The sequence below is a fragment of the Crinia signifera genome, chromosome 3 (assembly GCF_055691185.1).
Source record: "Crinia signifera chromosome 3, ASM5569118v1, whole genome shotgun sequence".
Lineage (NCBI taxonomy): Eukaryota > Metazoa > Chordata > Amphibia > Anura > Myobatrachidae > Crinia > Crinia signifera.
This window is the reverse complement of record NC_139219.1, coordinates 259,149,718-259,163,375: the sequence shown is the minus strand read 5'-3', so window position 1 is coordinate 259,163,375 and position 13,658 is coordinate 259,149,718. Positions and strand designations below refer to the sequence as shown.

The 13,658-nt window shown below is 45.9% G+C and overlaps 1 protein-coding gene across 4 annotated transcripts in view; it reads left to right on the top strand.

Moving 5' to 3' along the window:
- The window catches only part of MED12L (mediator complex subunit 12L), a 458,604-nt gene that overhangs the window by 354,370 nt on the left and 90,576 nt on the right, over positions 1–13,658 (top strand). For all 4 annotated transcript variants that reach the window (XR_014471810.1, XM_083177939.1, XM_083177937.1 and 1 more), the window contains exons 22-24: positions 4,401–4,628; positions 9,765–9,906; positions 12,938–13,058. Coding sequence is in view for 3 of the 4 variants with exons in the window: in XM_083177939.1 (XP_083034065.1) it covers positions 4,401–4,628; positions 9,765–9,906; positions 12,938–13,058 (491 nt within the window). In the remaining variant the exon portion in view is untranslated. The remainder of the gene's footprint in view (positions 1–4,400; positions 4,629–9,764; positions 9,907–12,937; positions 13,059–13,658) is intronic.

Sequence of the window (13,658 nt, the reverse complement as noted above, 5' to 3'; positions counted from 1 at the left end):
TGAAGGCCCAGCGATTTGGGTTAGAATGAGATCAACCATCAGTTAGCGATTCCCATGTTAGCCTATAGGGTAAATGTTCCAGCTGTGCCTGGCGGTATCTCAGTTTCCTGGGGGTTAGCGATACTGGGCAAGGCTCTTTGGAAAGCCCTGATCCTCAGCAACAAATGATCAAATTATGAGGTTTCTGCGATTTTATCAATTCTTATGTGTTTTTTTTAATATACTGAAGGGTGGTGTTTTGGAACAAATACAGATCCAAAACATTGCCGGAGATACAGATCCAAAACACGTTTCACGAAACACTAAAAGTGGCCGGTGCACATCCCTAGTTATAATTAGACTAAGAAAAAAGGATTCTTGGCAAAGCTGGTGCAGGTAAAAAATAACACACACAAAAACTGTCTTTGCCTCTCAGGTCATGGCAGAGTTTATGTGAAAGTATAATATGGTAGAGTGCAAGTGCAGTTTTTCACGCTACTTGCTACAAACTCTCAGGTGGATTGAGGATGCAACCCGTACTTTAGGTATTCGCAGAGACCCAGTACACAGATGCAGAGTATAACCATGATGTTCACCAGGGACCCTCACAAGGAGGTTTGGTCTCTGTTGCATCCGACATGAAGGTCATGGCCCTCTGTCTGGGTTCAAAAGTGCAGGGTAAAAGTACTCTTTAGCCGGTACAGTCATTTGCTGAGAGATGTTAAATACTGAGATATGTGACAAAGACAGAGTCAGGAAAAGACATTGGGGCGGCAGGAACCAAGAACGTAGCACAGGGAAGGTAACCAGGAACCAGGAATTTTGGTACAAGGATGGCAAAATCCAGGAATGAGCACATTGAGGCAGAACGCTGGGAAGCACAAGGCCACACTGTGGAGCAAGGTATTTAAGCCTATGCTTCTGCACTGTTCAGGGATCAGAGACTCCCTTTTATAGGGCGGAGATTCAAATATCCCTTTAAATATTCAAAAAGTGCATCCCTATGAAAGCCGCCTGTGCCCTGAAATCCCAGCCAAAGGACAGGAGTCTGGAACACTGACTTGTTCTCTAGCCTGCGAGTATACGCAGACTAGCAAACAGGTCTGAATCAGGCCCTACGTGCTGGGGTAAAGATATTGCATGTCACCGTGTCGAGTTATTATTTATATATTTTTATATACTTTTTTCCACTTTGGATTAAAAGAAAAAGGTAAATTTTGATGATCTAAGGACATTTATTAAAGCAAAGGGATCTAAGTTGTCATTTTTATTTAATTCAAAACATCTCCGTGTATGTCCATGTGTTTATTAACTTTTTCAGTGAATGGTAGAACTGCATGTTCTACATAGAGCACCAGCAGCAACTTTCTATAGGACATAAAGTATCAGTACAGGCCATGTTCTTCTATCACACACGCACACACACGCACACATGAGAACTTTACATTCTTTTGATTACACAATGGACCTTTGCATTGATCCCCTTCATTCGCAAGGGGTCCGATGTTTTGCATCTGCATATGCGCAGGGTCATTTCTGCGCATGTGCAGATGCAGGGTGCGTGCGCCCAAGGTGAACAAACTGTTCGCTTGGTGCACAAACCCATCCTTGCAAGCCGGTGGGCGTGGGGCAGTGTGGCGGCACATTAGCATATGGGAATGCCCAGCGTTTCATGGACATTCCCATGACAATGCTGGGTGTTCTCATGCTAATGGGCCAATGGTGTGGGGGGCGGGCAGCTGATGTAAGGCACACAGATGTAAGGTTACTCTGAGAAACCTTAGATATGTGTGCACGTTCCACATCATTCGATTTCTGACCATCGAATGATGTGGAATGATAGGGAATGCTAAAACTATGGCAAGGCATTCTGGGAAGTGTAGTTTCACAAAAGCTGGAGGGCCGCAGGTTGGTCATGCCTGCTCTAGATGACAGCATGCTGTGGTAGGACGACCGTATTTGAAGGTGAACACATAAATTTCAATGTACTGTGCTGCACTGTGTTTCACTTGAAATCCAGTTGGCAGTGGCCTGATCCTGTCCTGCAGGTAGCCACACACAGCTTCCTTGTGGCCAAGGGGGTCCCGCTGAATGGAACCCGCTTGGCCGCTATGTATGACCTGGCCCTGATACATGCCAACCTCCTGGCCCTGTCCTGATCCTGGCAAGAATCTTCTAACACAGAGCTGGGCAACAGGCGGCCCGCGGGCCGGATGCGGCCCGCGAGACGCACAGGTCTGGCCCGCCGCACTGACCTTTATCACTATGACAAGTGGCCCGACTAGCTGAGCCGCTTGTCAATTAACCGGCAGCTGCAGGGCTAGAAGAAGTGCACAGTGCCGCCGACGCCTGACTGCGCCCACCGCGCACAGCATTACTGGGAGTGTGGGAGGCAACGCGTTGACGCGGCTGCTTCCCCGCCATTGGTTAGTGTGACCGCGTCCCCGCCCCCACTCCCAGTAATGCTGTGCGGGGCGGGAGCGGTCGGACATCGGCGGCACTGCATTTCTTTTAGCCCTGCGGCACGACTGACGACTGACGACCAGCACCGGCAGCAGAAAGTCCATGATCCTCCTGTCCTGGCTCCCCTCGCTCAGGCTCCCCGCTGACTGGTGGGTGATGTTCTGATAGGGATGTAAAGGAATTGCAGTGATTAGGGGCGTGAATAGAATGTGTAGTCATTTTGGGTGATGAGAGGGTGCTCGCTGATAGGGGGTGCAGTGGTGGGTAGGAAATGAGGGGGTGTGATGGGAATTTGCAGTGATGGGGATACTATGAGGGATGGGATGCAATGAAGTAAAAAGCTGCTGCTGCCAGCCTATATTATGATATGTGAAAATATAGCGTGTGTGTGTGTGTGTATATGTATGTATGTATATATATATATATATATATATATATATATATATATATATATATATATATATATAATTTTGTGTGCGGCCCTCTAATATTTACTGGAAGTGTGAAGCGGCCCCCCAGCCAAAATAATTGCCCACCCCTGCTCTAACAGGGAATGTCCTGCCTAAACTGCAAGACACTAATATAGAAAGTGTAACACCAAAAAATATATCATAGTCCCCTTCCTTCACTGTGCTAATGCAGGCAGCTGCGTGCTGTACTCATGAGCTAGAATATAGATTTTCTAAGAACTTCATTCTGTTAGATAATATTATGTGTATATTGCCAGAAATATTTAACTTGAATCACTATATTAATGAGACACATGTCTGCTGTTATCTTTATTGTATCCATATTTGTATTTCCATTTCAATGAGAAGGTTATCTACTGTATAATGGCCCAGCATCACTCATGATTGCCTTTTCAATGCCTGAGATACAGTAGTCATGTCTGTCAATATCAGACCTTCCCATGGGGCCTAGTTATCAATAGTAAAATATTAGTAGTTCTAATTACATTTTGATTGGTTTGTGTTAGAAGTGCTCAGTAAAATAATGGCTACAGTATGTCAGATTTTAGTGAACACCTGTAAAAGGAAAAAAAATTTTTTGCTAAAAAAAAATGTTTACACTCCTTTGTAATGGTGGAGTCCCCAGTGTGTTACCTGTCTGTCCCTATCATGCCGGAGAATGCCGCACAGTCCGGCGGCTGTTGATGTAATTGCCACGGATTCTGATCCCTGAGCTCCGGTGTGTTGTGCAGCAGTGTGGGCGTTTGGCCGGCGTCTCACAGCAGTGATGGATATGACTGTTAAGCTGTGTACACATATATTGCTCAGTGTCCACTTTTCATCAGCAACCAGAGATGGTCTCTCTTAGCCACGGCTCCTGACTTCCAAGCTCCGATCCCTTGTGCAGCAGGGATGCCACAAGAAGCACTCGGCCGGTGTCCCGGTGTGTTACCATCTTTAGAGGCTGCAATTTATAGCGGTGGTGGCAGGAGTACTCTCCTCTGCCCCAACGCGTTTCGTGCTAGTCGGCACATTTGCAAATTAGTGCAAACATTGTTTTTAACAAAAATCTATTTTCCTTTTTACAGGTGTTCATTCAAATTTGACATAGCCATTATTTTACTGAGCGCTCCTAACACTAACCATTTAACCCTTAATTTACTGGAGCAGCCACAAACATAGAGCGCGGTTCAATTAATTTTTTAACTAATTACATTTTGAACTCACTGCGAGTTCAAAATGTTTTTGAAGGCGTTCATAATAGTAGTACTCTTAAGAAAATTGCTCTTTCAGTTGATATTAGTAACCACCCAAAGCGTGGTCAGCTGAACGGGCAGAGGGGAAAATCTGATGAATATGTTGGAGCCAGAGGCAGAGAAGATGCAGTGAGTACACGGAAGGGGGGAGGATCTAAGAAGATTCCTCTTCTGCACAAGCTATGTATCAATAGTCACTTTAATGCCTAGATATTGCAATGTTATACATGATATTCTCCTTCTCTCTCTGCAGCAGTGCTTGTTCGAAGGTAAAGCAGACCATATACAGTAATGTACAGCCTTCCAACTCCAATGTGTTATGGGATCCAGACTTCATGGCTGACTTCATAGAGAACCCATCAGTGCACAATATTAATCACATCATGCTGGGAAAGATCCTCAGCGACCATGCAGCTAACCGTTATAGCTTTGTGTGCAATGTTCTCATGAATGTGTGTATGGGGCACCAAGAGGCAGAGCGGTGAGTACTCAACACCTCTTTATTTCTAATGGGAAAAATAAAACGTCAGCAGAACTATACATATGAAAGATCCTACATTAAACTGGGTCTTTACCTTCTGGTAATAACTCTGTGTTATGCTCTTAACATTCTTTTATGGAGAGAAGAAAGTTACATTGTCTGCTTGCCGGGAGTCGATTGTCAGACATTACTCTGCCTAAATAGTAGACCAGGCCATACCTCATATGCTACACCCATTTAATTATACTTACAGTACTTCTCCATTGTCTCCTGAGTCCCGCATCAACTGGCAGTGCAGAAAGCACTGGGGAAATGGTGTGCAGCCATTTTCCTGGTGATTTGCGCTTGCACAGTAGAGACAACCCTGGGAATAAGGTGCGAGACCCCCTCACATGCTGTAGACTGTAGAGCCTGCTGCGCTCAGTGGGCTGCCAGGGAGAAGAGGTCCAGATATAGGGCCAGATGCACTAAGCTTTAAAAGTGATAAATTGGAGAGTAATAAACAGCCAGCCAATCAGCTACTAACTTCCATGTCACAGACTGTGTTTGAAAAATGTCAGGCAGGAGCTGATTGGTTGGTTTGTTTATCACTCTCCATTATATCACTTTTGAAGCTTAGTGCATCTGGCCCAAAGCCTGCACACGGACCCTCTCTTTTTGAACTGCCGTGGCACCAGTATGAACATCTGCTACTTATACAGTGCACTGACCAGGACGGCCTGTACTTCAGCATATTGTCCCAAAGGGAGCGCCTGAGGAGGATGTGGTTGCTGTTTGTCTCCAAATCCTCGCTAGTAGTCATTCTACTTTTTAGAGCAATATTGGCATGCCATTACTAACGTATATCACTGTGTGATGCATTAAGTAAAACGTTCCTATTTCTTATTCTAGACCTTTAAGTCAAAATTCATGTAAGTGCCGCAGCATTCTTAAAATAATTGTTTATTCAGGCCCACTCAGATGGGTCCAAATTTGGCCCCGTTCCAATGGTGTGGGGGTCTGCGCATGCCCATGAGTATAATTGCGCATGTGCAGAGACCCCCTGTGTTAATGCCTTTGGAGAGTATCACACTCGCCAAGGCGTTCCCACGGGTAATGGAGGTAGAGGACGGGCAGGGAGTGGCATCAGGGGAACACCCAGTGTTTTATTGGAGTCCCCATGAAAATATCTGGGCATTCCTTGCTCGATGTGGGCGGCTGACAATCCCATGAGGTCAGCATCCTACCTGTCTACGGCGAAGAGCGGCTGTAATAAAGATCAGTCTACACTGAATTATATTAACAAAGGCAGGAGAAATCATTCGAATGATTTCTCCTGCTAGCGGCCACATGCGAGGGGATGTGTTACTGAATTCATCCTCTCGCATTCTACTGAGGGGATTCTGGCGGCAGGGGCGATCGTCAGGGTGGCTGGCAGCTTTTACAGATTTGCATGCGATGCGATGGAACTTGTGTAGTTTCACGGCGCTACTGCCCGCGGATCGCATCGCATCAGGCGCAAATCGCATGCAATACGATTTATTACACCCCCACTATTACTTAGCACACCCCCACTATCCAGGTCCCCCCAAAGCATGGTGAGTGCAGGACAGGTCAACCTAGTAAAATAATGTCCCAGCAGCCTGATGGCTACAAATACTATAGATAACACAGAGAGAGAACTTTGTTCTGTCAACCTGACTACTATCCCAAGGCCCTCTGAACTGCATTATAGGCCCCGGGCAAAGCCATGTACTGGGGCCCCTACACACCCATTCACGAGAAACTATAAAAAAAATTATTGGGAAACAATAAAATATACTTTAATCAGTAGTGAAACCATTTATTGGGGGATGGTGTTCTACCTCTATGACTATGACTTATGGTTAATTAGTTCCTGAGGTGGTTATCTGTCTTTTTGGAGGGATGAAGGATTTAATTTCTTCATCCAGATTCAATATGTGCCAATATTTTGTTAGTTCCAAAGGGTACATTGAATTCTTCCTTGATGGTTTGTGCCTTTCTACCTCATGCATTTAGTTCTGTCCATTTCTTCTATTTTTTTCTTTTTTTTTAAGTTCATTTTGCAGGTCTTATACTTTATCCCTTCTGGCTAATTTCTTTTTCACGTCGGGGCTTTGTTGTAAGAAGGTGTAGGTGTTTGTATATTTTTTTTATTCTCTTGAATCTGGTGTTTTAGTACTGTATGTTTTTTTTTTTATTCTGTTATAGTGGTGGTTTCTGTTGGCCAATATCACATTACTGTAGTCTTCATTTTTCATGTGAGTTCTTGTCTTGAGGAATACTGCCAGTATTTCTATATTAGCATGCTCATGTTATTATTATTATTATTATTATAATTTTATTTATAAGGCGCCACAAGTGTTTCGCAGCGCCGTACAAAGGAACAATACAGGGAGACAAAACTTGGCATAACATTGAATAAATAACAAAAATACAGTACAAATAAAGAGCACCACAGTTCAATACACATTACAGCTTAAATGTAAGTAGTGAGGACCCAATCAACATACAACTAGAGGCTTGAGGCCAATGATGGAGATGAGTATGAAGATGGTCACTGAGTGTTGGGTAAAGGAGAGCTGTGAGTGAAATGTGAAGAGAAGTGGGCTTTGACAACAGGAGGGAAGAGGGCCCTACTGGGAGGAGCTTACAATCTAGTAGGAAGGGGAGTAAACCACTAACAGTACACCAGATTATGTAATAGCTGGGTGGAGCAGCTATAAAACCAATATTGGTGTATTGCATTGCTGGCAATAAATAATGAATCCATATAATGGCTTTACTGCAGGATTTGCACATTTAGGGGCTGCTTCAGACCTGTCCACTCTCTTGCCTCTCCGCGATCAGCACAAACTTACCTACTACAGTATCTCAGAACTTCCAGGAGACTCCTGAATTATCAGGGAGCCACCGAGGCTTCCAGGGGAGCGTGTGATCCTCCCACATCCTGTCCTCTTCCTAATGTAGTGAGCAGCAATAATGATGGGAGTCATGCGCCCATAGGGAGGGAGGTAGGGCCCAATATATATAGTAATTTATGTGATAATGGCATTATTTTACACTGCCACCACCAGCTGCCTCCTGCATCTCCTCTTCTATGAAACTGCATCAGACTATTTTTGTGTAAGCCAGAGTGGCAGGTTGCTGGATGTCCTGCTAACTTATGCTGTTTTACAGGGCTAGAACACGAATTACAGTATGTAGGATTATGTGCTTTCCTGGCCCTCAGAGTTATTTTTGGGACTAAGGCCCTTATTCTGATTGAGTCGGATGGCTGCATGTTCGGTCGGATGGCCGATGTATTGTGTTTGCGCATGTGCAGAGGCGTTTCTGCGCATGTGCGAACGCTGCGCACATCTGAATACGGCATGAATTCCGTACAGAAAATGATCGGTCGGAACAATCCGAGCAGGGGGTGGAGAGGGGCGTGAAGGGCTGTTTTGGCTCATTACCATATGCGTACGCCCAGCGGTGTAGCTATAGCACCGCAGCCCCCGCCACTGCGGGGGGGGGGGGGGCGCTGTGCATGTGGGGGCGCCAGGAGCTGCGGTGCTATAGTTAACCCCCCCCCAATCCCCCGCAGACTTACCTATCTCGCTGGTCCCGGCGGCTCCGTTCTTCTGCTGAGGACCACCACAAAATGGCCGCCCCCATATAGCACACAGTTCTCTAAAACTGTCTGCTGTATGGGGGCAGCCATTTTCTAGTGGTCCTCAGCAGAAGAACGGAGCCGCCGGGACCAGCGCGATAGGTAAGGCTGTGGGGGATTGAGGGGGGGTTTGCATGGGCGGCGGGGTAGGGGTGCTTGGCGAGGCAGGGGGGTAGGGGTGCTTGGCGGGGCGGGGGGGGGGGCACCCCACCTAACGGCGGGGGGGGCGCCCAAAACGTAGCTACACCACTGCGTACGCCCCGTGTTTCATGGGCGCGGGGCGTATGTATGGTAATCCACCCGTGATGCATGTGTGGGGGGTGGACAGCTGACATAGCCGGATGCCAGCTGCCTGCCCATATCCCTGCTTTCGCACTGAGAAATGTCAGAGTGGTCTGGAGCACTCGGAGCTGTCTGGCCACTCGGTCCATCATTCGATGGTCGGCGACCATTGGAGGATGGGGGAGGTTCCCACAGATGGGGGAGTTGTTCACATGAAACATCCACTCGCGGTCCGTTCGCTCGGCGTCTTACCACATTCGGACGGTGTAAGCGATCTGGTAGGCGGGGCTCAGAACACTCGGTGGCCGTCCGAAAAAATGTATCCGTCCTAGTCAACTAGATTAAGGGCCTAAGTGAAAACCGGAACCGGATCAGACCCCGGACTGGACTATCAAACTCTGTATTCCAGAGTTTGTAATGTCCGGTGGGTGCCTGTCTGGGGGGTGTCCAGTCCGGGGAGGTGCCTGTGATAGCTTTCACTTTTCACCGGGGACATGGGGAAGGGGAGATTACAGCCTCCTCATATGGTCCAGACTGTTCCATATTTTATTACATCACCGGACCAATGCATACCCCAGGGGCGGATTTAGGGGTGATGGCACCCCTAGACACAACCATATGGGGCTGCCCCCCCGCCTAATTGTATTATTTGTATTGATTACTTATAAGCCCTTATTTGAGAATAGCCAACTTAATGGATTAATTAAAACAAAGCCACTAACTGACTTTTAAAAAAAAATGATGAATACATATTTACTAAGTAGGACAGTTTACTGGGGCAGTATCTGCATGTTTTATCCATTTACACTCTATTCAAGATAGAATATGGTACAGTACAGTGTATATTTTGCACTTACTGGTACATTTCAGGTTGATAGTGCTATCACAAGCATCCAAGTGCCGCCCCAAAACATGTGCCGGCCCTAGGCACGTGCCTCACGTGCCTAATGGGAAATACGGCACTGCATACCCCCCCCTCCCCGGATTGGACACTACAAGCTCCAGAATGACAGATATTGATGAATGGAGCCAGTCGATCATTTAGGGTTCTTGTCCGGTCTGGTTTTTAACCATACCCGTCATTTTTTTAAATTAAAAGATACAGCATTCACAAAGATCATGTATCTGCTATCTAGCAAGTGTTACGCTTTTCTTCTATGTACAGTATTACTATATTAATGCAGTGTCTCTTATTTCTGTAGGATCAGTGATATATCTAACCTCTGTGCAGAACTGACAGCTTGCTGCACAGTACTCAGCTCAGAATGGCTGGGAGTACTGAAAGCTCTCTGCTGTTCCTCCAATCATGTGTGGGGATTTAATGATTTACTCTGCAGTGTGGATGTAAGTTTTAAGTAGCGTAACATGGTTTCATTCTAAAAACAGTTAGAATCATTTTATTTTTATTAAACAACAAACAATATCAAAATAAATGTGAATTAAATATCTGCTAATAGAAATACTTTACTGTTGCATCTGCTTGCAAAAGCTGGATTCCCCCCCCCCCCCCCCCTCATTTTGCAAGGACTAAACAGCAATGAAAGTCTGCAGTGCTGTCTAGCATGCAGAGGGTAGTATCACATAATAAAAATATATAATTAATAAATGTCAATAACGTAAATTCCTAGTGTTTTGATGGAACCCATACAGCCATTTTGCTTCCAGCTTAAATATTGCGGTTATTTAAATGTTATTTTTCTGTAGTTGTGCTACACAGTAACAACATTGTATAACTGCAACATATTTTGTTGTAATCATTTTCTTACAAATACTGTGCAGCAACAATTTGCCCAAACAATTATTTGAATGAAGTTGAAGCTGTATTGAACCCAGAACATAGTTGACCTGTATTTTCCTAGAACACAGTAATAGTTGTCTGGCAGTTGGGTAGAATGCATAGCGCCCCACCCCAGCTTCGCACAAGAGCAATTTTGAATTTCCGTGTACTACTACCTGTATTCTCTTTCCTTCTTGGCATAATGGTATTACAATATTTACATTTTATTTAAAGATCTCTTAAATCATATATGTGTTAATGCCACAAAAGACAAATTTACTGGGGGCAAGCCCCATGTATACTCTCCATGCATGCGCCTGCGACCGTACCTACAGCTGTTTTTCCTTTTACTTGCTTCACCAAAATCGGCACTGCTCGGCTCCCTTTGTCATAGATTATTCTCCATGCTACTTCTGATCAGCAGCCACCAGCCTTGGGTGGGGATAAAGGCACAGTAGGGATGGTTGCCGAATTTATAGGAACACATGAGGATAGGGGGTAAAATGAGTATCTGGAGAGGGGGAAGGGGGTCAGAGGAACAAATAGGTAAGGGAGGAGACCAAGGCATGCTTGGGAGAGGTTAGTGGAACATTTGGGGAGGGGAGAGCATAGGCACACATGGGGAGGGGGGCAAAGTTATGCTTGGTCAGGCAGGAGACAGAAGCACTCATGGTGAGGGCGGTGGTCAGAGGCACTCATGGTGAGAATGGGAGCAAAGTACTGTATGCTGGATTAGACAAGGGACAGAAGTAAAAGGAGTATATGGAGAGGGGGAGGGGCGTCAGAGGAACAAATAGGTAAGGGAGGAGACCAAGGCATGCTTGGGAGAGGCTGGTGGAACATATGGGGAGGGGAGAGCATAGGCACACATGGGGAGGGGGGCAAAGTTATGCTTGGTCAGGCAGGAGACCAAAGCACTCATGGTGAGGGCGTAGGTCAGAGGCACTCATGGTGAGAATGGGACCAAAGTACTGTATGCTGGATTAGACAAGGGACAGAAGTAAAAGGAGTATATGGAGAGGGGGAGGGGCGTCAGAGGAACAAATAGGTAAGGGAGGAGACCAAGGCATGCTTGGGAGAGGCTGGTGGAACATATGGGGAGGGGAGAGCATAGGCACACATGGGGAGGGGAGCAAAGTTATGCTTGGTCAGGCAGGAGAAAGAAGCACTCATGGTGAGGGAGGTGGTCAGAGGCACTGGAGCCGAAGTATGCTGGATTAGACAAGGGGCAGAAGTACATATGGAAAGGCGAGATGACAGGTAAATGTGAAGGTAGGAGGAAGAGGCACTTATGGTAAGAAGGTCAGAGGCATGATTGGTGAAGCAGGGGCATAGATGCATTTGGGGAGGGGAGATGATTGGTGCACATGGCGAGGTAGGTGGCAGAGACACTCATAGGGAGGGGGATCAGAGGCACACTTGGGGAGGCAGAGGGGAGAGGCACTTATAAAAAAGAGTTGCCTATATTACTGATAACTGAGAGCAGGTGAAGGAGGAGTACTATGGGGCTGAGACATATGTACAGAACACAGATGTGATGTCTCCTGAAGTCTGAAACCTTCTGTGAGAGTACAGCTCCTGTAGTACCACTCCTGGCCAGTGTGTGCAGTGTAGAGCAATGCATACCTATCTTAATAAAATTGTCACTCTCACTAAATGTGTCACTGTTCAGCTCCCTTGTTTGATAGATTAATGTTTCATGCACCTAAACTTTCAGCAAACAAATGTTCTTGAAAATGGTGAAAACCGCATCAAAATCCATCCAGTGGTTCTCTCTCTATAATTATATAGATGTATATAGAAATCTATATCTACAGTATACAGTATGTGACTAGTGTGAGCAGGGCAGTGGCATATCTATCATCGGGATGCGGTCACAAGCATTAGGTACACAGTCATTATGTCAACCACTACAGGTTGACATGCATTAGGTCGACACACACATTTGGTTTACATGAATGTTTCACGTATTTTTTTTTTTTTTTTTAAAGGTGGTTTTTCAAACTTTACTATCCAAGTGTGCACAGAGTGAGAACAGAATAGTTTGCAGAGCATAGCGAGACATCGTGGCTGAAGCTTAGGGAGGGGATGCATTACACTTACACAGTGCACACTGCACCCATGTTGTAATACTTACCCTCAGGAGTCTAGCGGCGGCGGCAGGAGCGCTGTCGAAATAGTCAGAAAGATTGCACGGTGGCTATTTTTCCAGTGATCTGCGCATGCGCAGCAGAGTCAGAACCCTCTAGTGCCCATATTCCACATTGCCCTGCTGCGAAAATCAACGGAAAAATGGCTGCTTCAACATTTTTGGGGGAGATACCTGCATGCACAGTAGTGGTCTGAGCGGTCTAGTGCTCAGACCATACTGCTCCCAGAACTACAGTCACTGCTCCCAGCAGAGAGGAAGGGTCCGGCTGGAGGAGGCTGCACATGGGCCTCCTCCTCTCCTAGGATGCCCCTGCAGTGTATCTCACTATATAAGTTATACTTGTTGCGTCAGTGCTGTCAGTCCTCAGAATGTAACTAACGATGCAAGTAACATGTACCTTTCCATTTGCCACACCCGCTTATTCTGCTTTTCTTCCTGCTTTGTAGGTTAGCGATCTTTCATTTCACGACTCACTGGCCACTTTTGTTGCTGTTCTAATAGCACGACACTGCTTTTCACTGGAAGATCTGGTGCAGCATGTCGCTCTTCCATCCCTCCTGGCTGCAGGTAGCATTGCTAAATACTAGGGCTGTGGAACATTGCATATGATTTAAGTGTTTTATAACAATGATGGTTAAACAATAAGTTATCATTAGTACCTGTAAGTATTTATGTAAATGGATGTGTACTACAGGCATCATATTAAAATGCATTGTTATAGCATGTCCTTTGGTCACGTTGTCAGTTAGATATATGTAAAGTGTACAAGCTAGTCCTGTCCTCATCAGTATCCTTTTTTACTAATTCTGATGTTCCGTGGGTTATGGTCCCCCTCCATCTCCATTCACATTCTAATGTTCCTCTTGTTCAGATTATGGTGTGAAATAGGACAGATTATGGTGTGAAAAAGGCTGGTTTTCTATACTAACTGTATACAGTGGCGTACTATAAATATAGCGCCCCCCGTTGGAAATATCTGCAGTGCCCCCCCCCCAGGTAAAATAAAGCCCACCCTCCACCAACTCTGCCTTAACCCGCTGCCGCCGTGTGTGTGGCCGGGACCCACGATCTACTTGTCTGCAGTCCCGGATCCTGATAATGGCAAAAATAGCTCTCACAAAATGTTTGCCCCCTTATAGCAGACACTTTTTGATGATACTAGAGGAG